The sequence below is a fragment of the Ascaphus truei genome, chromosome 5 (assembly GCF_040206685.1).
Source record: "Ascaphus truei isolate aAscTru1 chromosome 5, aAscTru1.hap1, whole genome shotgun sequence".
Lineage (NCBI taxonomy): Eukaryota > Metazoa > Chordata > Amphibia > Anura > Ascaphidae > Ascaphus > Ascaphus truei.
Window position 1 is genome coordinate 16,919,176 of NC_134487.1, and position 25,479 is coordinate 16,944,654.

Here is a 25,479-nt window from a genome sequence, read left to right on the forward strand (position 1 = left end):
TGTGCTACTCTATAGGGTTACATCGAGTGCAATTAGACATCCTACAGTATGTATGCCACCACTTCAAGGGTGGTTTATCGAGTTGCACCGCTTGGAATGTATGGCCCTGTGTATATATGGTATATACCGCTTGGTATATATGGCCCTGTGTATATATGGTATATACCGCTTGGTATAAATGGCCCTGTGTATATATGGTATATACCGCTTGGTATATATGGCCCTGTGTATATATGGTATCTACCGCTTGGTATATATGGCCCTGTGTATATATGGTATATACCGCTTGGTATATATGGCCCTGTGTATATATGGTATATACCGCTTGGTATATATGGCCCTGTGTATATATGGTATATACCGCTTGGAATATATGGCCCTGTGTATATATGGTATATACCGCTTGGTATAAATGGCCCTGTGTATATATGGTATATACCGCTTGGTATATATGGCCCTGTGTATATATGGTATATACCGCTTGGTATATATGGCCCTGTGTATATATGGTATCTACCGCTTGGTATATATGGCCCTGTGTATATATGGTATATACCGCTTGGTATAAATGGCCCTGTGTATATATGGTATATACCGCTTGGTATATATGGCCCTGTGTATATATGGTATCTACCGCTTGGTATATATGGCCCTGTGTATATATGGTATATACCGCTTGGTATATATGGCCCTGTGTATATATGGTATATACCGCTTGGTATATATGGCCCTGTGTATATATGGTATATACCGCTTGGAATGTATGGTCCTGTGTATATATGGTATATACCGCTTGGAATGTATGGCCCTGTGTATATATGGTATATACCGCTTGGAATGTATGGCCCTATGTATATATGGTATATACCGCTTGGAATGTATGGTCCTGTGTATATATGGTATATACCGCTTGGAATGTATGGCCCTGTGTATATATGGTATATACCGCTTGGAATGTATGGCCCTGTGTATATATGGTATATACCGCTTGGAATGTATGGTCCTGTGTATATATGGTATATACCGCTTGGAATGTATGGCCCTGTGTATATATGGTATATACCGCTTGGAATGTATGGCCCTGTGTATCAGACTTAGGAGAGAGCCGTGTTGATTAGAGGCAAACTCTGATGTAACCCATTCTAATATTACACCAGGTAACTCCTCCCCAAATGCCTCCAATACGTGGTATAACTTCTAATACCAGTCCCTAAATGAGTTATTATAGGGAGCAGCATCAAGCCAGTGCCCAGTTCCTGCCCCAATTATGCCAGGAGACGCAAAAGGAAAAACGCAGAAACCGCCCTTTGTACCAGGAGTGGCCAACTCCAGTCGAAGAGTGAGCCACCTGTGCTGAAGCGGAGATATCTTGAAAACCTGACCTGTTGGCAACCCTTGATGTACACAGCCCTAGTTTCTCGTTATGCACCATCCCGACTCTTGCGTTCTGCTCAAGGATGTCTTCTCTCTACCCCCTTTTTATGTCTAAAGCCCTCTCCCGCCTTAAACCTTTCTCACTGGCTGCCCCGCACCTCTGGAATGCCCTTCCCCTCAATACCCGACTAGCACCCTCTCTATCCACCTTACAGACCCATCTTAGGCTGCGTTTATAGTACTGGCTACAGTGACTGCAATGTTGCGCAGCACCGTAGCAAGTACTTGCAGTCCGTCGCGGGATAGTGGGCGCGATGACTGATGTCACGCGGGCGCGATCGCTGTTAGTCAAAGGATTTTGACTTCAGCGATCGCCGTGTGACGTGAGCGGTTCAGCCAATGGGGGCGAACCGGTCATGGCCACGCCTCCGCGTCGCCAACTCTGGTCTCCTGCACTATAAGCAGTAATCGCTATGCGACGGCTGACGTCACGCGGTCGTGTCGCCGTAGCCCTAACTATAAACGCAGCCTTAAAACCACCTCCTTATCTAAGCATATAGATAGCTCCATGGCTGATACTTTACATGTCATACATCGACCCCTTGCAGACGCACTTACCAGAACGCCTTCCTGCTGTCTCTGTACGTTCTTCCTACTTAACAATTAGATTGTGAGCTCTTCGGGGCAGGGACTCGTTTTCCTAAATGTCACTTATGTCTAAAGCATTTTTTTCCGTTGTTTTATTTGTTATATGATTAGTTCACGTGTATTACTGCTGTGAAGTGCTATGTACATTAATGGCGCTATATAATTAAAGACATGCATACACATACATTCACATACATACGTGCATACAATGTGAGCGATTTTTAAGCCCACGTCATTAACTAGCTGATTATCCTTTTCTTTAGGGAAATTTAAGGAAGTTGTTTCAGTGTTAGAGAAGATGAACAAGACGTCGGCGTGGAAGTGGCTGGTTCATTACAGGGAGAACAGAAAACTTAAAGAAGACAAAAGGTTTAAAAAAAAATGTTATCTTAATACGTAACTTTTCTTCTGTGTGTTTTATTGCTTGCAATCTCTATTGCTTCCAGCATTGGGAGAAACCTCCCGCATTTAAATCCGCAATCCTGGCTGCTTACGTTTTTGTTCTTGTTTACCCCCTTGCTTTTTGTTTGTTTTTTAAATAGTGGGAAACTGGGGGTCTTCCTAAGCTGAATCGTGATATATTCAGTTCCATGAGCCCCTCAGTTTCCAAGATTCTGGCTTGCAAAGTTACCTTTTTAAAGCTCCCTCCAGGGGAAACAAAATGGCCATCCAGTCTAGAGGCTCCCACATGCCACAACGTCATCGTTGAGCAGCCATTTAAATCTCGTTAAACACCAGAAAGTTGCACAGATAACAGAGGGTCCCCTGGAGAGGAAAATAGCGCAGTTCAGCTCTGTAGAGCCCCGTGGATCCCACCCTAAAAAAAGGTGGTTAAGTAGGATTGCAGCTTTAAAGGGGACAGTTTCACGTAGGGGTTACAAAAAAAGTTCTGTCTTGTTTTTAAACCATTTGAGTGTAATTGGTTTCCATAACATTCAATCGCCATCAAAATAACATTTTGACTTATTTGCTTCTTCCATATTAATTAGTTTGTTTTTATTTTCTTTGGGTCCGTTTGCCTCGTTTTCTAGGGTCGTTATTGTTTTTACCACTGGCTCCATAATTAGCCAAGCAAAATCACAAGAGGGATCCGCAATATGTTGATAAAACCGTATTATAACAAACCGGATTAAGTAAAGATGGTAAAAACACCCCAAAGTATGTGGATATAACAGAGAAACTAGAAGTTAGACACACATCGGTGACATTATTTAACAACAAATCAACGTATTTGAAACCTTGTTTAACGTCTAGTTTCTCCGCAGTCCGTTCTCCGATTTTGTTTTGAAATAATGTGAATCGCCCACATTTAACGTCCTTTTATAATTGGGCTATGGAGTTCCTTTCCCAATTGCCAAAACAGGGGGGGGGGAGAAAATGAGCCTTTTTCTGCCCCCCCTTCCCCCCCTTTTTGCAGTAGTTTACTCTCTGGTCACTTGCCCCCCATCCCCCCTCCCCCTGAATGTAATTACACGAAGCGGAGGTAAGAGCTTGTTCTCTTATTTGTACCTTTCCCAACAGAGCTGACTCCGTTTCTCAGATAAAGACTTCATTGCTCAAATCTTGCCAGCAGCTGAACATTGTTGACGTTCTGCACTACCACCAGTGCGACTCCCGGATGCAGCTCCTGTCGGAGGACTTGACGTGCATGCTGAACCTGCAGAATCAGCATATCTGCTCTAGATTGGCAGTGTATTTGACAGGTAACGTTACTTGGTGGTCATCATTACTTAAGTGTTTTTTTTTTTTTAAGTAGCATGCAAGTTATTTGCTTCTTCCCCTTCGCTTTCGTGTTTCCGTCCCTTCAGTTCTAGAGGAGTCTGCAATGGGAAAGGTTCACAGCACAACCCACCTCCTTGTTTTTCTCCTGGGGCCGCGGCACCCTTGGCAGAGGGCCCGCCATTGTTGCCCAGCACCCTGCTGTCCAATGGGCATACTTTTGGTGCCACAACAAACATGGAAGCCGTCCCGACTTTACCTTGTGCAAAGAATTCTCTGTAGCTCACGTTGACAAACTACATGTATCTGCCGCATTCCCAGTTGCGAATTCCATTTTCCTGTAAGCCTGTAAAATCTCCAGTCTCGGGCTTTGCACTTTCAGACAAACCCGGCACTGTCAGAGAGGAGTTTGAGAGGAACGGAATCCTTGTGTTTGATGTGGACACATTCATCAGAACTATCCAAAAACTGGATGCCCGGTTTCAGGCTTCATGTCGGTAAGTGAGGAGTTGTTTCTACCGAACTAAGCTTTATTTTTATTTTTATTATTATTATTGTTACATTTTGTAATGCATACATATGGTTTTCTGTATTTCTCTATAAATTGATTTTTTATTTTTCATGCAAAATTCAATTTAGCTTCATGGGGCATCCATCTCACTTTGGGTGTGGTTTTGAAATTTGGTAAAGAAAAACTTAAAAATACTCAGAACTTGAAGTTAAAGCAGCAATTTTGTTTGCTCAGTGAAATGACACGCTTGCAATAGCAGTTAGCAAGAACAGTTCATTAGCATGTGTGGGTCTCTGTGTGTATCGCTGTAGAGCGAATGTGCATAAGCAAATCTATGGAACTAGTGTGGTAGTGTGGGTGGGTGTGTGTGTCGGTGATGGTTAAAGAGCATTAAAGGCTTGTAGCAGCTGATCCCCCTATATATACACTAAGAGCCGTGGGCACCACTACAACTTGTGCTTCTCCTGTTAAGACCGTTTTTCTTTAGAAATTGCAGAGTCTTTGGCTGTTCCATAGGAATCTTCTAGTGTAAGAAACATCACCTCCCAATCCAGCCAGCAAGCATCCTAACTTCTATGAATAAAACCCTGATCTCTGCTGCGTAGTGTTTCAGATTTCATGTTGAATCGCTTGCACGGTGCACACATGCATTTTGTTTTAATATTTCAAGGCTACGTTTTACAAACAGTGCCGCCTGTAAATGGGAGGCCTATCTGGCAGCGTTTCCTCTTCTGTTACTTGTTGCACAGAATTAGTGACGCTTAACTGAATGTTTTGCATTTCTCTTTAGGTAATGAAGATTATCAAGACCATAAGAATGAAGCTGTCTGATAAGGCGCTTGATTGGTTACACAATCATCGAATATTTCTTTCAGCCGCACAAGTGGGAAAGGCGTCGACATATAATAACATAACAAATAAAGCTATTTTACGGTCTCCATTATAAACGGCGTGTTTAGATTGCATTTTGTTTTTAATATTTATTAGCAAGTTATGGCATCGATTCGCGTTCAGGTACGCGAGATAAGTACATGCTCTAGTATATACATACATGTACATATTTCTGGTGTCCTAAAGTCTGTGCTCAGAGGGAAGGTGATGGACACCTCCCAGTGAGATGACATTAATACTCACTCACTGGCCCTGGGGTTATGTACTGTATGTGTGGGCAACTTGCCTTCATACTGTAGTAAGAATGACCTCCAAATGCAGAATAACCTCTGTTGGCTGGAGGTGAATGTTACAAGACAGTAGGGCTGTGCATACTTTGTTAATCCATCGCTTCGGTCTCTTTCTGGGACTGTTCTGCAGACACTGCAACCTGTTCATTTCCAAGCGTCGTCCTGAACATGAACGGCTTCTTTCAGTATTGGTTTTCTTTATTTTTAGGAGCTTTAAATGATTTGCTTTAGAAGTTGGTCTAGTGCAGGGGCGGGCAACTCCAGTCCCCAAGGGCCACCAACAGGTCAGGTTTCCAGGCTACCCCTGCTTCAGCACATGTGGATCAATCAGCGGCTCAGTCTTTGATTGAGCCACCTGCGCTGAAGCTGCGACTGATTGAGCCACCTGTGCTGAAGCAGGGGTATCCTGAAAACCTGATGTGTTGGTGGCCCTTGAGGACTGGAGTTGCCCACCCCTGGTCTAGTAGCCAACATATGTACACCATGAAATGTCAACTCCATATTTAGCCTGTTCTGTACATTTTGCATACACGACACTAAGCTATTCTAAGTAGCTTGTACACAAACTTATATACAATGTATGTTACAAAGTTCCACAATGAAACGTATACATATAATCTGTTTAGTTCTTTTTTTCCTATTTTTAACGTAACGTTTATTTTTTGGTATTTCGACTTCACAGAGCGGTAATCTTTTTTTTGTAAATAGTAAAAGATCCAACAATCACAGCGAACTTATAGTTCCAATATACAGATGTTTTTTCTACCGAATATTGTACAATGGGCACCGTAGAACTCCAAGTATTTACGTTAATTATCTGTTTAAAGGAGGCTTTGTAACAATTTTATAAATAAAGTGTGCTAAGCATTATTTGGTCAGTTTAATCATATGTGTTAACAAAACAAACAAAAAAACAGAGGTTATACAGTATTGTGGTTTTTAGCAATAGTTTGAGTTTAATTAATTACTCATTTTATTTCTGCATTACCGTCGCCATAGATTGAACGGCAATAATCCTTGTTGCGTCAAACTGTATTTTTTATCACTTCAGCATTTTAGGTTGGTTTCTTTCAATAAATGATTAGTTACACTTGTGCACACACATGGAGTTGTTCTGTTGGGAATATTTACTATGTAAACTTTCTCTCCGGCTTAAAATAAATAACTAATGGTTCTAAAGATGTGGGAACTCGCACTGCCAGTCTTTTATTTGGCCCTTTGCCTCTGAAAGATGCACTCCCAGGTCTCTGCTGCCCGTAGGGTGACACGACGGAGACAGATTTAATAGGGTATATGTTTAAAGGAGCAATCCAAGCACACTTGTGTGTTTTTTGTACACAGGATTGAAGCAGGGGGGTCTCCGGAGCTGAAACCCCATTCATTTCAGCTATGGGGATCCCCTGCTTCCGGAGATACTTACCCCCTTACTTAGGGTATATGTTTGAAATGTTCTTACACTTGTCATTGTTGTGTCTCTTTGTTTATTTTTGAGGAATCGGTTCAAAGTCTAAATATTTCCAGTGTGCAACTCTTAATAGGGGTTCATTTTGCCACATCTCAAGTGTGAGAAGCAACAGAGATTGGCAACCCCATTTATTCAAATAAAATAAATATGTCCAATAAAAAAAGCTACCAAATCATGGAACAGGATATCCGAGGGATGATGTAATAGGAGAATGGTGCTCAAAAATACTTGGACCTATATCCATATATTGAAGGGAGAAGAGCAAAACACTGGGTAATAAATAATGAATGATGATCAAAGCACTAAACCCATAAGGGGGCTCTAAAACACCCTGAAGGTGGGGGTACGTGTGCGGAGACACTTCCCCCTCCTCATTGGGTTGGCCCCAGGTAAACGTACTCCCGAATCCCCCAGTAGCTCTCTCCAAAGTATGCAGCTGTATCCAGGTCAGGAGAATCCAAATGCAGTGTGTGTGCAGCGCACAGCAGAGAAATGAAGGAGAGCAGGTCTGGCAAAATACACTCTTTAATGGGAAGCCATAAAATAGAGGGTTGCAGCCCTCCTACGCGTTTCGTGCAGGTTGTGCACTTTATCAAGAAGTGTCATACACGATACACAGAACATTTAAATACAGCTGATTGCCATTTTGGCGCCAAACCAATGACGTCACCAATTGAGATGGACCAATGCGCATCGCTCCTCTGACACATGCGCCGCACAACAAGATCCGGGAGGAACCCCCACCACATAGCACAGCCAATCCACAGCCCCAGGGAGTTACTCACCTGTAGCCAATGACGAACCAAGCCACGCGTAATGAGAGACCCCTCTTCGTCCCGTCGGCTCGCGCATGCGCAGATGAACGAGGCTAGAGCTGATGATCAACTCCCCTCCGTCCTAACAGCTCACGCATGCGTAGATGGATTTAAGCACTGCCAGGGCCTCCCATACTGGAAGCATGTGTGTGCATCCACACAGTGCACAAGGCAGTCAGGTGAATAAACGCACGCAGCTTCCAATACTTTGTGCCACAGGAGACAACAAAATAAATAAAAATATATATATATCAGACAGAGAGAAGACTAATATTCTGCAGTCAGCAAAAAAAATACATATAGTACATAAAGTGAAAAACATATAGTACATAAAGTGAAAAACTATCTAGTTATTGAAGAAACAATTAAAAAGTATATTCCTATACCAAATGTAAAAACACATGTGCAACCCTCTTGATGAAACAGAGGTCATGATCATAATTATGTTCCTAAATGATTATTAATGGAGAAACAATGTGGATATATTATCCAAAAGAAAAAGAACATTTAACAATAATAGTAGTTATATTAATTGTAGCAAATATTGCATACTCCATAGATAATGCAATGGAAACATCTAATATCAGAATCTCTATTATTTAAATATATTATCAATTTAGCAGTGTTTTTTAAGTGATCTCACATATATAGATTATGGATATACACATCATAGTACCACTTAACAAGATGTGGTTTAAGATCAAACACATTGAGAAATTCCACATGTGCATCATATTGAGACACAACAGTAGTATGTAAAACCTAATAGGGGTCATCACAATAACTACACAATGTCGTATCACATGATAATAATACGTGTCTCGAGAGATGTACATTGATAACAAGGCAATAGAACCATAGAATCCAAGGATAACCTCTATAATTTCTTAATTAGTGGTGTAATTTATATATCATTTCAGATAATAAACCAAGATATTAATCAAATGGTGAGCCTGCTTACAGAAGGGATTTTATGTAAAAAAATGATGGATATTCCATTTTATATTAATCCCCTCTGGGAATCTTGTTTTTAACATAAAAATCCAGTAAGATTCTCTACAATCTAAAGTTTTAACTGTATCACCTCCTTTCTCCCTTCTATTCATTCTCTCTATACCAATAAAGGAACAATTATTAATGCCCCCCTCTCTACATTCTGAAAAATGTTTAGATACAGGATGCTGCAAGTCTTTTTTCCTAATAAGTCTACAGTGCTCCTGCATCCTGATCTTAAGAGCCCTCGTACTCCTACCAACGTATCTCTTCCTACAGCCACAGTTGATAAGATAAATTACATAAGAGGTATTGCAATTGATAAAGCTGTTGATGTTATAGCGTTTATGTGGACTGTGGGAAAAGATACATTTGGATGGCCTCATGAAATTACACATATTGCAATGATTACATCTAAAGGATCCCTTTGTGGCAAAGGTATTAGGATCACCAATAGGAGTGGAAATGACACTGGGGGAAATCAAGGTCGCTAAGGTCTTTGCTTTTCGGTATACAAATTTTGGTCCCCTCTCAGTATACTCACGAAGTATGGGGTCCATACGCAATAATTCCCAATGCTTGTTGATAATCCTATTCACCTGGCCACTTTTTTTGTTGTATTGTGAAATGAACAAAGGGCATGTTTTTTTACTGTAGAGCAATTTCTCCTCAGTCTGAAGTACTGACCTTTTGGAATGCCTGTAATCACTGACTGAGGAGAAATTGCTCTACTCCCAGCGATTTCGCTACTCAGTCTGAGGAACTGACCAACCGATTCATAGAAGGAGGCTATGATCGTGAGACCCTCCAATCCACATTACAAGAGGTATCAAATATTGATAGGAACACATTGCTTCCTTTGAAGAAATCCTGAGTGAAGGATGGGGGTCACAAGAAGGGTTTTATGAATATTATTACAGGGACAAACAGTAATAAAACATGCCCTTTGGGGCGTGTCCAGGATGCCGACGAGGAAGGTCGTGTGAGAGAGGAGCTCCACAGACCCTCGTGAATAACCACAATTAAAAGAGATTTCCCCCCCACTTTTCAACCCCAAAAAAGATCCCCCTGGTCTGCTCAACGCACAGAAATTGCAAATCGGCAGAAAGTGCAACTTACCCAGGGGGTTACAAAGTTTTTCACTCCACAAAAGAATGCTGAAGCGAGTGCTAAAAACCAAGATGGCGCCGGCACAGCGAGCGCACGCGGTGCAAAACAGCAGGCATCGGATCGAGAACGAGAGGCAGACACACTGAACCCTGAAGTGAGCCTCACAAGGGAATACATGCAGGAATTAATGACATCCATGCTGACAAAGCTCCACGTATCAATACAGGAGGATCTGAAAGCGGTTGTGACAGAACTCAGGCAAGATATTACAGGCCTGACGGAGCGAACTTCCGCGCTTGAGGCTAAACTGGAGGAGTCCCAGCAAGCGCAAACGGCTGCAGACGATGAAATCTTCAGGCTGGGCTTGGAAGTCAGCAACCTAAAAGACAGCCTAGAGAATCAAGAAAACCACGACAGACACCAAAATATAAGGATCCGTGGCATCCCTGAGTCTATCCTCCCGGGTCAACTAAAGCCTTACCTTACGGATTTGTTTTCCTCACTATGCGAGGACCCAGATGAAAAAGATCTCGAAATGGACAGGGCCCACTGCGCTCTAGGTCCGCTGTCAGACGACCCAAATCGTGCAAGCGATGTCATAGTTCACCTGCACCGGTACATAACCAAGGAAAGGCTCATGGAGGCCTGCAGAGCAAAGGAGCTTTACAAGTCTACAACGACCTGGCAAAGATAACAGTTAAAAAACGAAGGGACATGAAGCCGTTAACTACACTGCTGAGGGAGAATGAAATAAAATATAAGTGGGGTTTTCCGTTCAAACTCATTGTGCATAAAAACGGAAAGTTTCATGCCATCAATCACCCCTCAGAAATGTCCCGACTAGCCCGTGCGCTAGGCCTGCATCCTCCTCCAGCTTGGCAAGCGGAAACATCAGAGCCCTACAGATCGGAGACTGATGAACTACCAGTCAAAGCCTCAGAGAGGCTGGCAGGACAAAAGAAACAAAAAAATAAATAAGGTTCACTTACCTGTAACTCCCTGTTCCCGGTTATCTGTTATTACCCCGTCAAGCTCACAGGGATCAAGTCATGTTGACTGAAGAACCCGGGAGAGCAAAGAAGAAGCCGTTCGAGGCAGGCCGTCCGAGGCAAGCAGCAGCATGGATTATGACCACGCAGACACCAACCAAGACCCGCAACAGCTCTGGAGGTGAAAGCGCAACGATCGGCAAAAGACCCGACCCTCACTCAACTCACGCCAACCGGGAGCTCCTTGCTCGTGACACCAACGCCTAGAGAAAAGCTGGATGTAACCACCAACTCATCCGAGACCAACCCGAAGCACCGGAGCAACTGCGTATCGCCCGCAAAAGAAAGTCCGGGGCTAAGCTACGCAGGCCATGATCGAAAGCGCCAAAGGAGAGGGAGATTTATTTCATTTTCCCCCTTCCCCTACTTTCATTCCCCTCCCACTGCCGAGTCTTCCCCTTCCGGGCGGTTAAGATGGGCCCGCGCCGGAACTACACCCGCGCGGCCCACATTGATTGTGGAGGCTAGCGGCTCTAAGCTAGAATATGGGGTAGGAAGGTCTGCAGAATCGTGAGTACTTTTAACCTCCCAAATCCGGCCCATAACTCTGGCGGGGACCGCCACTTTGTGAGTCACCTATGCCACAAAGAGAGACGCAACTAGGGAAAAACGCTCAGACTGTATAAGCTTACACATACTAACTGAAGCCGCAAGCAAGAACATCCCCTAAACATGGCGACAACCGAAAAGTATATCAGACAATCACCAATAACCTATACGATCACTATATATCCCCCTGCCCCTGCTCCCTTCCCCCTCCCCCCTCCGCTCAAATACCCTAGAATAACTGTATGAAAATGTTGGGTTCATAGGGAGTAATATTTTTATGCTTTACACTGTATGTAGATGTTGATCCCTGCTATGACTAACAGTGTAAGAGACTCTCCTTGATCCCCATTTCATGGTTGGCACACAACGGGAGATAGCCATACCAGAACGCAGAGATATTATGTAAATAAGATTGGTTGCTCAGTTCCTCATCACAGTCCCTGTCATCCCCTCCCCCTCTCCCCCCTACCCTCCCTAACCTACCCCTCCCACACCCGATCCCTGTTGACAAAATGTGAAGCACGAAATATATATGCAACGATAATTATGATATACGGTTTCCTTCCATCTAACTGTATAAGATGAAATACACCCCAAAGCCTCCCCACACCCTCCCCAGCTTCCGAGAGGTTCCCCTTGGGCACCCTCAACAAAGCGGGAGGGAGTGAGGATTTCAGCAACAAAGTTCGTTACTCCAATCTGTCATGCTACATTGACAGCGCGAAACGCGTTAGAGAACCTGTTTTTTCTGTAGCTCTGTCTATTTTTGCACTAGAATAAAGCATTTTTAATTTTGCCATTAGCCTCCAGCCCTTCATTTTTTCCAGCAGTGCTCCACCATTCTTTTCTATTGCGATTTACTCCCCAGGAGGTAGAGGACGAGATAGATCACAGGTACCGAGAGATAGAGCAGAAACTCATTCAGCCCAAGGGCCCCAGTATATTGTATGACGAGATTGCTCTTGTAGAACCAGAGTTTTGGGTACTGCCAAGCAGGGCGGGTCACCGTAAGCTCACTAAGTTGAGCCGAGCAGACAGAGCCATAGCGGCTTGGTATAGGCAGTCCCATGGATACGAATACCCTTATGTGCCTGAGCCCATAATGAGGGAAATAGAGGAGAGCAGAGATAGTTGGCTCCGAGAAGCCGTACGAGAATATCTGCGAACAAAGTTTGGTAAGGCAGGTTGCCATAATGAGGACAGGGTCAGTGAGTTGATCCGGATCTGGAGTATAGGACGGTGCATATACATGCACAGCGTAATATATCGGCCAGAGCATGGGTCGGTACAGTTCTTCTTTGGGACCATTATGGATCACAATGGCAGAAAAGTAAGGAAACCTGATCTGAAGCATTACCATTAGGGTTCTCCACGTTGGGAGTAACCGGTGTTTTGTATTACTACCTCATGTGAGCATATGTTATGACTACCAAACTGCATGATATGTGTTTTGTTTCCCAGGTTGTTCACCGCAGGATGGTACTGCTAAAGTTAGGTCCAAGTGGGGACCATTGGATTCCACCAGAGGGAGAGTGTAGCCCCCTGTAAACAGCACAGGCTATATATATATCTTTCTCCTACTGTGGTAAGTCCTGTTAAGGGCAGGCGCCAGTATTAATGATGGGTTTTCCCCTTCACGCCCTGCCTTGAGTGATAGATGCAGGCCCCTGACTCTGCTGCAGGCATGAGACAGAGGGGAGGTCCTGCTGACATCATGAGAGGTGGGGCTGACTCTATTTAGTAGCCAGTTCCTGTGAGTAACAGTGATTCTAGCTCGAGTCTAGTTCGAGTCTGTCCTGGGAGTTGGAGGAGAGGAGTAGGTCAAGCTCTGTCCTGGGAGCAGGAGAGAGAGAGAGAGAACTCGGGCCTATTAGTTTGGAGAGTGAGCAGAGCTCCGGTGGACCAATGCCCCTCACCCTGATGAGGGGTTGATGGGGAGGATCTACCCCCACCCAGAGGATACCCTCTGAGGTGGGCATTGGGGTATTGAGGCCCCTCACAGGCCGTCCTGTCGGAGTGCATCTTGAAGGAGAGGAGAGGAGAAGGGCTGTACACCTTTGGAGTGCCTTGTGTGCTGCTGCTGCTGCTGTGTGCTGCCAAGGCTGCTGTGTGCGAGCTAGAGACAATAAAGAGACATTGCTGATTTTACCAGAGACTGTGTGTGATTCTGGAGCATCCACCCTGGGACCAGGGTTATTTCTTCTATAAGGGTCCTACCCCATATCCCTGGGAAGTTACAGAGGATGGAGGCGCTGCACCACCACTAAAGAATGAGGCAAGAAGCCTGGTCCTGTGTCCCCAACATCATCGCGGGAAGCTCAGGCCCTCCTGTTACTGGCAGGTACGCACCACTCAAGCACGTGTAGCCAGCCCTCACACACCCTAGATATAGCATCTGTGTCTGGGGGGGGGGGGGGGAATATGGGTTACACCTATACTAAATTCATATCTTATTGTCCTGTGGACTAAACTTGGTGAAAGTGCCTGAAGGGTTAATCAGGGGTCTCAAACTCTGTCATGAAGAGCCACCAATTGGACAGCTTTTCTTTGACTGAGCCACCTGCCTGTTGCTCGCCCTTGAGGACTCAGTTTGAGACTGCTGGGTTAAATGAATGAGGCCTGTCGTAAATATGATGTGGTCCAAAACAAGACACGACATGATGATTGGTCATCTGCAATCTTCTTTAGATTAATATTGTCACATACTGTAAGTCGAAAAAAGACAAAATGGTGTATAAATAGCGCTAAGGTGATAGTGTGTAGTGACCTCTCTTATAGAAAGGATATTCTAAAGTGAAGAAGGGCTGCCTGGTAAACAATGATTAGTACAAATCAAAATACAATGGAGACAAAAAAAGAAAAGAAAAACGGCGCCTTACAAGTCCAAAATGAGTAAATGTTCTGGATAATCAGTTCGAACTGGGGAATTGTCCAATAAGGAAGTCCCTTTAATTCTTATGACCAGAGACAGGTTCCTCCGTGTTGTTGCGTAACATGAAAGAAAAACAGAGAGAAAATATAGTGCAACACTGCCAGCAAATTGTGAAGGCTGACACTGAGTGAGAACATAAAACAAGGACTGACACACTAAAGGCACTCAACAAACAAACTATACTAAGACAAACAATGACAAGGCTGTAACAAAATGAAAAGAAGAGCCTATTTAATACAAAAAATTAAACAATAAAATTGTGAATGTGAAATGGACAAGATGATCGCTGGTCCGGTCGGTTAACACCAGGACCCTACTCACAAGATGGATGCAGTAGTCAGGCAATGGATAACGGTCGCTGGAGAGTACACGATCCTCCTCCGGTTACACTGGAGCTAACACCAACGTGCTCCTGCGTTTCTCCGCGTTCCTCCGGCGGTAACTCCGTCGCTATGGGGTGGGCCTTGGGGAGGAAGGAACTTCCTGCTTCCGTTGTACGTCTGACGCACTGGTCTCGTCGGATTGGTCAGTCACAAACTCTGAAGGTTTCCGTATGCGTTTCGTGCGCATGCGCACACTTCTTCAGGGGTATGCCCAAGCTTGACCAAAAGGGACAGATATGACCACCACTTTTCAAGAGAAAAGAAACATATGGTTTGTGTACAGAGTATGTAACAATATGGACAATGTACTAATATAACTACAGATATATACAAATATGTTTGTTTAGGATTAGGGAAACGCTGTATTTTATACCGTGTTGTCGGAGGAATTCTAACAGGACAAAGATTCATAACACGGAATGGACAACATGGGCAAAATATATTCAAACATACATTTTTGGCTTTTGTCATCAGGAGAGGAGAGGCTAGCTAAATTAGATTTGTTTACATTAGAAAAGAGGCGTCTAAGAGGGGATCCGATAACTATATACAAATATATTGGGAGGCAGAACAAGGAGCTTTCAAAAGAACTATTTATCCCAAGGACAGTACAAAGGACACAGGGTCATCCCTTAATGTTGAAGGAACGGAGATTTCACCAGCAATAAAGGAAAGGGTTTTTTACAGTAAGGGCAGTTAACATGTGGAATTCATTACCCATGGAGACAGTGATGGCAGATACAATAAATATCTTTAAAAAAAAGGTTGGACATCTTTTTAGAAGGGAAAGGTAAACAGGGATATACCAAATAAGTAAAAATGGGAAGGATGTTGATCCAGGGAGTAATCTGATTGCCAATTCTTAGAGTCAGGAAGGAATTCATTTTTTCCCTTATGAGATATCATTGGATGATATTTCACTGGGGTTGTCCTGGAACAATAATTCCCATTTCTGCCCCCTCTGTTCACCCCCCCCCCCTCCTTTGCAGCTTCTGCCTGTCAGTTCCTGATTTCAGCTGCATGTATATTTGCTCTGAACACACACACACACACTGTGCCTGTGTGATTTATACAATGTTGCCATTCCTGCCTCTGCATGGTCTGTGAGTTGCTATAGCAACCTCTGAGATCTTTCTCAGAATGGGCTATTCTGCCCTCCCCCTGTCTTGCTGACAGTTAGTCTGTCCCTAGACTATTCCTGTTACCCAGATTCCCCTATACTTCCTTTTCATTCCTGACCACTGGCTGAGTGAATAACCTTCTCTGATACACTCCTCTTGGCAAGGCCATCTCCTTTTCACCTGCCCTTAACTACAAAGCACCTATAGAGAAGCACTCTCTCACAACAACATTCCATCCACAAGTGCCTGTATTTACTGCTGCTTTTCTAATAAAGTGAAGAAAATATAACAGGACTTGGTTTGCTTTGGAAAGGGGGCTGAGTTTAAGCTATCTGAGTCTATTCATACCCTATACATGACCCTGGGTCCAGAATAGGGGTTTTTTTTTTTTAAACTTTCTTTTTATTGGTTTTTGCATACATACATAGGAAAAAATAATATCGACATCCGTTTTAGGTAGACTAAAAACTGTCTGGGACATACAACACAAAACGGATCACATGATGGGGAGACGACAAAACAACACAGCAACAAGACCAGGACTACACAGGACAGTGGGGGGAGAGGGGAAGTTGGCGGGGAGGGTCAGGCGATGAGTGTTAATCTGTTCATCTTCAAACCGCGTCCACCAGCCAATAGCCACTTCCGCGGTACAGCTCACCTATATCCGCTTGGGCGATACTGCTTCCGTCTTACCGATTCTACATGGGGGAGCCCTCCGTCTAGTCAGCCCGTCCCATCCTGCTCCAGGGCATCCATCCAAGGAGAACTCCCTTGTCTCAATCACAGCCAAATTGTGGCATCGTTCACCCCTTGACTATCTGTCTGGGCCAGCCAAGGCAACCAGACTTTTTGGAATTTATTGCCGGAGTCATTAACTAGGCTCGATAACTTTTCCATCCGGCACATGAACCAAATTCTGTTCCTGATCTTTGCTATTGATGGAATTGCGTTCTGATTCCACAATGCTGCGGTTTCGCACCTCATAGCTGTTGCAAAGTGTCCTATTAATTTGTTCCCCGTGCGTGAAACCTACTTTGTGGGTTTGCTTAACAAAAACAGCCACGGGTCAAGCTGAATTTGGAGGCCCAAAAAAATCCTCTGTAGCCAATCTCTAATCTGGATCCAGACGGGTACAATTTTCGGGCAAGACCACAGCATGTGCACCAGATCCCCCTGTTCCCCGCACCGCGTAGGGTAGAGCGGGGAAGAGCCCGGGACAAATTTAGCCAATCTAACTGGGGTGAGATACCATCGTAGCATTACCTTATATGATTTCTCCTTCAATGTCATGCAAATGGAGCTACTGGCTGCGGCCTTAAAAATCGCTGTCCAGTCCTCGTCCTCTAGTGTGCACTGTAAATCCGATTCCCATTGATCCATGAATCTGGGTTTGTCTGTGTCGTCTTTGTCAGCACCGACCACGTCTCTGTATAAAGCAGAAATCAGTCCCCGCGTGTCTGTACCTCTCACGCAGAGCCTTTCAAAATTTGTTAACGGTGGTCTCACCGGGTATATATTATAAAATGCCCGGACCTGGAGGTACCTAATAAATTCTGTGTTGGGGATGTCCGTTTCTGACTTTAATAACTCAAATGATTTAATTGTGTTACTACCCTCCATGTCCTTCAACCTTCTAAACCCTAATTTGCGCCACAGTGGGAAACTCTTGCCTGCTAGTCCCGGAGCAAAATCCGGATTACCATATAAGGGAGCCATAAGTGTATGTTTGGAGGTTAGCAAGCGATTACTTTTAGACGCCTCCCAGACCAAGAGCGAGTTGAGCACAGGGGTCAGTGGTTTGTTTATGTCCTTTACCCGTATCCTTGGGTACCAGATTAGATCCCTGAGCTCCAGGGGGGCGCACACCTCCCTCTCCAGTGCCACCCACCTCCGAAGCTCCGGGTCTCCATGCCATTGTGTGATTTGGCACAATTGCGCCGCTTTGTAATAGGACATAATGCTCGGAACAGCCAGACCCCCCCACCTCCTTAGATTTCTGCATCATTTTGGCGTTAATCCGTGGTTTTTTCCCCTGCCTTATAAATTTAGATATCGCTTTTTGAAGCCCTGTGATATCCGCCCGTGCCACGGGTATCGGGAGAGTTTGAAACAGGTATAAAATCCGGGGGAGGATGTTCATCTTGACACTATAGATCCTACCCAACCAAGAGATACCATATGCTGCCCAGTCTTGTAATTCCTTTTTTAAAGTCTTCAATAGACTGGGGTAATTTGCTTGATATAAGGAGCCTATCTTTTTTGTGATATGCACCCCCAGGTACCTTATGGATGTGGGTCGACATTTAAACTCGAAGTTTAGTTCGATCAGCTTCTCCGTCTCCCGGGGGATGTTAAGGCTTAGTGCCTCCGATTTTGTCTGATTTATTTTGAACCCCGAGATCCGGGCGAATCGCTCTAGAAGCTCGAACAGGTTAGGAAGCGAGATGAGCTGCTTAGTCAGGGTCAGAATAATATCATCTGCGTACAAAGCCACCTTATGTTCTTGCGAATGGATTTGTACTCCAGCGATATCTGTGTTGCTGCGAATTTGGGCTGCTAGTGGTTCGATACATAAGGCAAAAAGCAAGGGCGATAACGGGCATCCTTGTCTCGTACCACTTTTAATTTGAAACAGCTCTGAGGGGAACCCTTGGTGAACCACCCGCGCTGCCGGCGCATTGTAGAGCGCTTTTATTGCTCTCTGGAATTTTCCTCCAAACCCAAATGCCCCAAGCGTGGACTCCAAGTATGGCCAGTCAATCCTGTCGAAGGCTTTCTCTGCGTCTAAGCTTAAAACCAAGCTCCGGACCCCGTTGGCTTCTACAAAATCAATTATATCTACAATCCGTCTGGTATTGTCGGCCGCCTGTCTGTCTCTAACAAAGCCAACCTGGTCCGGATGGATAAGCCTTGGCAGGATGACGCTTAAACGATTGGCCAGTAATTTGGAGTAGATTTTGACATCTGTATTAATCAATGATATCGGCCTGTAACTTTGGCAATTTGTGGGGTCTTTGTCCCCTTTATGAATCAAGGATATCGACGCCTGGAGCATCTGCTCAGCGAAGGGCTCTCCAGCTAGCACTCCGTTAAATAACCGGAGCATGTGTGGAGCAAGAACTCCTATAAATTTTTTATAGTATAGATTGGAGAACCCATCCGGGCCTGGGGCTTTAGAGGACTTTAGACCTTTGACCACTGCTGCCAACTCTTCCCCTGAGAATTCGCTCTGAAGTGCCTCTCGCTCTAAGCTGTCCAGTTGTGGCAATGCTGCGTCTGCTAAAAATTTCTGCAGTTTACTGCTTGTCTTAGCATTATGGACCACCTTCTCCCCGTTGTATAACTGTGCATAGAACTTTTTAAACTCCTCCACTATAACTTTGGGATTGGAGGAGACCTTCCCCCCCGCCGTCCTGATAGAGTGTATATTGAAATTTGGCTTTCGATTGCGGAGTCTGGTGGCTAGCATAGTGTCCGGTTTATTAGCCTTCTCAAAGAACTTCCTCTGTGTCCAGCTCAGATCCTTCTCAGCCCGGGATGTGAGGAGAAGGTTAAGCTCAATCCTTACATCCTTCAACTCCTGTAATGTGTCTCCTCTACCTGATCGGCTATGTAGTGTAGAGAGCTCGTGTAACCTCTGATATAGCTGAGTCAATTTGGCCTCCCTTTGTTTTTTCTTCCTGGCTGCTATACCTATCAGTACCCCCCGCATCGTGGCCTTATGAGCCTCCCACAACATTGTGTGGCATTCCACACTGCCGAGGTTGGTCTGAAAATACTGAGAGATGTCCTCTTTAACTAGCTTTGCGATATCTGGTATTTTAATCAACGATTCGTTGAGCTTCCAATTTGCTCCTGAACTAGCTGGACCAATTTGCACGCATCTCAGCTCTATTGACGCGTGATCCGACCATGTAATGTCATGCATTTTGGTGTCGGAAATCTGTGGGACCATTCTACTAGAGACAAAAAAGTGGTCAATCCTGCTGTAACTGTCGTGGGGATGGGAGTAGAATGTGTAACTACGTTCCCCCTGGTGTTGTTCTCTCCAAATGTCTATTAGGCCCACCTGTCTCAGTCCTTTCAGCAAAGGACCGTTACCTTCCCTACTCTGATTCTGCTGGAGTGGGGAACGATCCACCCGTGGGTCGATGACCTTATTAAAGTCTCCTGCCAGAACTACGTGTCCTTCCGCCCAGCGCTGGAGCGTCTGGAAAAATTCTTCAAAGAACTGAGATTCTGCCACGCTGGGCGCATACACGCATGCCAATGTCAATCTGCTTTGTTTCAGGAGGCCTACCAGAATGAGGTATCTCCCTTTTGGATCTCGCTTCACTTTCTCAACTTGAGAGGGGGATTTATTATGGAATAGAATGGCTACTCCTTTTTCTTTTCCTCTGCAGAGGACATGTACACCTGCCTAAAATGCTTATCTAGGAACTATGGGCTACTATGAGTGCTAAAGTGGGTCTCCTGAAGGAAGACAACGTCTGCCCTCCTATGTCTAAATTCAGAGAAGGCCACCTTTCTCTTATTTGGGCTATTAAACCCCTTAACGTTCTGGGAAAGAAATGTTACCGCCATGTAAGAGTGTGGTTTGGGTGGATATGTGTACAGTGGATCTCGTGCCTACCTAGGTGTAGTGAAGGTTGGTGGCCGCTACTTCGGCGTTGGTGGCAGCTGCAGACCTTCTTTCTTTCGCCTAGGGGGTCTGGGAAAGGGGAAGGAGAAAACATAAGGGAAAAACAGAGAAAACAGACATGAACAAACAGGACCTCGGGTTCACTGCCCAGGAGAGACTCTCCCCCTCTGGACTCCCTCCCTCCTGGTCCAGTTCCATGGCCCACGTCTCTGGCCACGTGTTCCCGGGACTTTGACGGGAATGCAGGCTAGGCCCCCATCCCCGCCCACGAAGCGCATGCCCACAGGCAGGTTGGCGACATGCCCCCCCCCCCCCCGCCAGCAGCAACCTCTCTTGGTACCAAACTCTAACTTCTATATTAACTTATCTTTATCTATATCTACCCCCCTCCCCCCCTCCCCCCCCCACAACTGTTATAACGTGAAACTCGGCTCCACCCACCCAATACCTGCGAAACCCCTTACTCCCACCTAATCGAACTAACCTGTTAAACAAACAACCCTCCCTCTGGGCCCTGGATCCTTAGACCTCTTATCTCTTCACGACCCCTGCCGCTTTCTAGCTTGCCTCCCATCGACCGTGCTATATGCTGGTGGCCAACTGAATCACATATGCAATGAACTCCTGCTGGCGTTTCAGATCATTCCCCCCACCGTCCCCATCCCGCTTGGTAGAGGGGCCACTGTAGTCTCCCCCTCTCCTCCTATGCCCCCAAACACGGCTCCCCGGCAGCGGAGTTCGCGCACCCCCGCCGGAGAGTACCGCGTCACTTCCGGCCCAGGGCGACTCTCGGGCTTCCGTCTTTGCTCTCGCGATCTCGGAAGAGCATCCTGGTCTCGCGTGATCCAGCCGGGTGACGTCATCAGGATGGACGAGGGGAACTCATTCGAGGACGGCCATCAGAGGGAGAGGGTGGAGCCGAAGGCGGGCCAAGGCAGCGGAGCGGACTTTCGCGCCGAAATCAACGCCGCCATGAAGTTTTTCGCGCCGATCCTGCCTCTTCTTCCCCAGGTAAGCCTAGAGCGGCCATTTTAGGGGCCTGAATTCAGTTTAGTTGCTCATGGGGTATCCATAACCCCCGCCGGCCAGTAGCCTCTAAAAAAGTCTAGAGCAATCCGAGCTGTGGGTTGGATCTTGGCCGTAACAAGAACAAAACCAGTATAAGTTTATAAAACAACTTTGGCAGCACTTTGCCACAACTGTATCTCAATAGATGTCTAAGAGCTCTTATCGCCGCCTCCCGCCTTCTCCGTTCTTTTATCCCTCGAGGAGGAGGACACCGTCACCCAGGATGCTGCCCGTGGCGGGCCTGTCTCCTGACTCTCCGGGTGGGCGGCATCGGTGGCCCCCTTGATTCTCAGCAATGCCTTCAGAGGGGTGCTTCAGCACATGTGAACGACCATTTTTGAGCACTACCAGGGCAAAAGAGAAGACCCACCGGTATCTTATATCTCTGTCCCTTAGCTCCTTAGTGATGTGCAGCACCGCCCTTCTGCGGGCGAGGGTGAGGGGGGATATGTCTTGAAAAACGGCGAGGGTGCTCCCCACAAAGGTAATGTGTGGCGTAGCCCTCGTGATCCTGCACACTTCCTCCTTGATTTTAAAATGGTGCAGCCGGAGGATGATATCGCGGGGGGGGGGGTTCGTAGGCAGGGGCCGCGCCCGCAGGGCCCTGTGGCAGCGGTCCATCGATAGTTCAGCTTCAGTTTTGCCCGGCAGAATGGACGTCATCCACCGGTTCAACAGGGCCTCCGGGTCCAGAATCTCTTCAGGGATCCCCCGGACGCGCAGGTTATTGCGCCGGTCCCTGTTTTCGCAGTCCTCCTGCCTGGCCTCCAGCTCTGTAATCCTCGACTCTAGAGCCCCCAGCCGTGTGCTAGTCTCCTGATGACACCTGGAGCTGTCCTCCATGCGGTCCTCCAGCTCACTTGTGCGGGTACCGATCTGAAGGATATCCCTCCTGAGCCCCTCCACCTCCCCTCTAAAAAAGGTCTTTAGGTCCGTGAGGAGCCTCGCTATTTCCTTTATAATTATCCTTGATTGGCCTGTGGATGCTCCCTCAGCCTCTTGGGCCGAGTCAGAGTCAGAAACTGCAGAATGCTCCGCAGCCCCGGCCTTGCCCGAGCCCGTGAAATACGAGCGCACATCTGTTTTGCGCCGGGCCTTCTGTCGTGTTGCCGCCATGCCTCCTCCGGTGGGTGCTTTAAGTTCCGTGGGGAATCTGGAGTCTGTAGGGAGTATTTTTTAAACCTTCGAGTTCGGTGTGAAAACGCTTTATTTACTTTAAACTGCCGACGGTTGGTGGAGCTGTGAGTTTACACCGCCATCTCCTACCCGTCGCGCATGCGCCTTCAGAATAGGGTTTTTTTTGTTTGCTTTCCTCAATCAATATACTGTAAGTATGGATATAAGATAGCATATCTGTCGTCTAAATTTGGCATAGGTTGAACCTGATGAGCGTATGTGTTTTGGGTTTTTTCAACCTCATCTACGTATCTATGTAAATTGTCCCATTCTCAAATTTCAGTTAAATCGATAATGTTTGGCCATTTAATTCTCACACTATTGTGTGGTATTATACAAGCCTATAAATAAGCCAAGTTTCCACTGACAGTTGAGATACCGGCAACAAAGTTGTCCAGTAAGGCGGCTATTTAGGACGATCAAGCGCTGTCTTGAAGTCCAACAACATGTAAATACTGAAAACCCCCTCAACTCTCACGTTATCGCGGCTTGAAAAGAAACGCGTTTAATATAATATCACGAACTGCAAAACACTTCCATGTAACAATCTCATTCGCAACAAACTGCTCGAAAGTTGAAAAATAAAAATAAAAAACTCGTTATTCTCAAAACGGCCGCAATGTATGAACAGTTCTTCTGTACATGTCAAAAACAGAATATCCGCCATCCAGTGGGCTTGTGAAGAAAGTTATTCCGATTTATTTACAGAGTTACAAGCATAGACCTTTTTAAAGATAGAAAAGCAGTGACACCTGTGTGTTAAATATGCCCACCAGGTGACATGGTAAACATTTAAAGGGCAGGGGACAGGGAAAATGTCAGCAAGAGCCCAAGTGCAATTGTTGCTAGGCAATTATCCTAACCGTGTTATGCTACCTGTGATACAACAGTAGAATAAGCCTTATTGTGACTCTACATAATGATACATAGCTCGTTTAAATACATTTGTATCATACATACATGAAGAGGAAAAGGGTGCAAATCCCAATAGACCGGAAAAGCAGAAACTCCATAACGGGGCACTCGTGGTGGGTACAAAATATATCAAATGTATTCATTGTACAATTGATGAAAATGAACCAACAGGACAAACTTGCGTAAAAACACTAAAAAAATATATATTAGTGAAGCGTCCCCAGAATGTCAGTCACAACAGTACTATAAATAAAATACTGGAGAACACCCTACATGGAATGATATAGGGTGTTTTTCTGCTCGTCCCCCTTCTCATGCACAGCCAGCTGGGCGACCAGCAGTTACTTGGTGGAGCCTAGGGTGGAGTTGCTTTTCTGATGCCGCCGATCCGGTGAATCGTGGAAGTCCCAGGAATCGCTTCCGTATGCTGCATATTATGGAGAACGGGAGGATCCAGCTTGATTGACCAGTTAGCAGCAGCTTTTTGCTCCGTGTGTGGAAACTGCAGGGACTCGCCTGAGTTACTCACGGGTCCACGTAAGATGCAAATTATGTGCAGGACTTATAGAGTTAATACTGCTGGCACAAAACGGACACGATAGTGCTTGTTGGTTACTCAGTTTGATAACTTAAATTTAACTACAGCTATGAACTAGCTATATACAATACAGCGGCACCGAAAAGGGGGCCGCCATCTTTGATTCTCAGTCGCGAATGGGCGGTTGTGCCTGGTGCACATGCGCAGACTGCAGGTTGCGTACGCAGACCATAGGCCGCGCATGCGCAGAACGGCGAAAACGCTGCATGCACAGAACTGAAAATCGCCGGATCTGCTTTCCGGCAATTTTTACTATACGGCGGGCCCCTGGAACGGAACCCGCCGTATACCCGGGGCCCTGCTGTACTGTGACGCTGTACTGCAGCTCGGTGCTCGTCTACAAGAATTAAAAGGAGCCTGTAGTTTTTTGCTAAGAAGACAAAGTATCATTATAGGAAACTAAGTCAGCGGGGCGCGACACTGACTGCGGGGGCCGCGGGGCTTACAGAGGCCCCGCACGCTTCCCGAAGGCACTTAAATTAAATGCCGGGGAAACGGCGAAGGCCTCTGTAAACCTCACTTACCTTTTCTCCGGCGGCTTCGTAGACGCGTCGCCATGGCAACGTGACGTCATGACGCCGGAGCCAAGGTTAGGAGGCGGGGGGCGCGGAGAGAGGGGAACTGAAGACGGGGGCACGGGGAAAAAAGTTTGCGCTCCCCTTCTCTAAGTAACTACCTTAGCTTTAAATTCACTCCCTTATACAATAGTTTACTTGAGTACTGCTTTTTGCAACATACTGACATATTGTGTTTCAGTGTTGGAAACTTCACCAAGAACATCAATAGTTACAATATGTAATTCAACTGGATATGTTTTTGCTGTTCTACATCTCTCAGCAATCACCAATATTGTGTTCCACCAGGTTTCACTTAAATGCATTAGCATTTAACATAGTAGTTGGCACTGTATTTTACTATATGCCATACACTAAGGTTAAATTATACTACTCATTTTTAACCAGGTGGTTGTACTAATATCCTATTTTCATTAGGAGAGGCCATTAATTAACCCCTCCATGATTATATGGATATTGTGTGAGCTATTCAGTTCCTCTAATATTAGATGAGGTGCTGGTATTGTCACTATATACTCCATCAATATCATTCCATGTAGGGTGTTTTTCAGTATTTTATTTATAGTACTGTTGTGACTACTGTTGTGTTGTTCAGAGGAGCTTCTAGTGAGGCACAGCCTGGACCAGTTCAGGAGCACTGTAGTTTTCTTAC

General features: G+C 45.6%; 1 protein-coding gene across 3 annotated transcripts in view; it reads left to right on the forward strand.

Annotated features, from left to right (window-relative positions):
• TASOR2 (transcription activation suppressor family member 2) overlaps positions 1–6,614 on the forward strand; it is an 83,893-nt gene extending 77,279 nt beyond the window's left edge. For all 3 annotated transcript variants that reach the window (XM_075599386.1, XM_075599387.1, XM_075599388.1), the window contains 4 exons: positions 2,286–2,391; positions 3,544–3,725; positions 4,124–4,238; positions 5,043–6,614. In XM_075599386.1, the coding sequence (XP_075455501.1) occupies positions 2,286–2,391; positions 3,544–3,725; positions 4,124–4,238; positions 5,043–5,046 (407 nt within the window). In that variant the 3' untranslated portion in view covers positions 5,047–6,614. The remainder of the gene's footprint in view (positions 1–2,285; positions 2,392–3,543; positions 3,726–4,123; positions 4,239–5,042) is intronic.
• Positions 6,615–25,479: the final 18,865 nt, after the last annotated feature.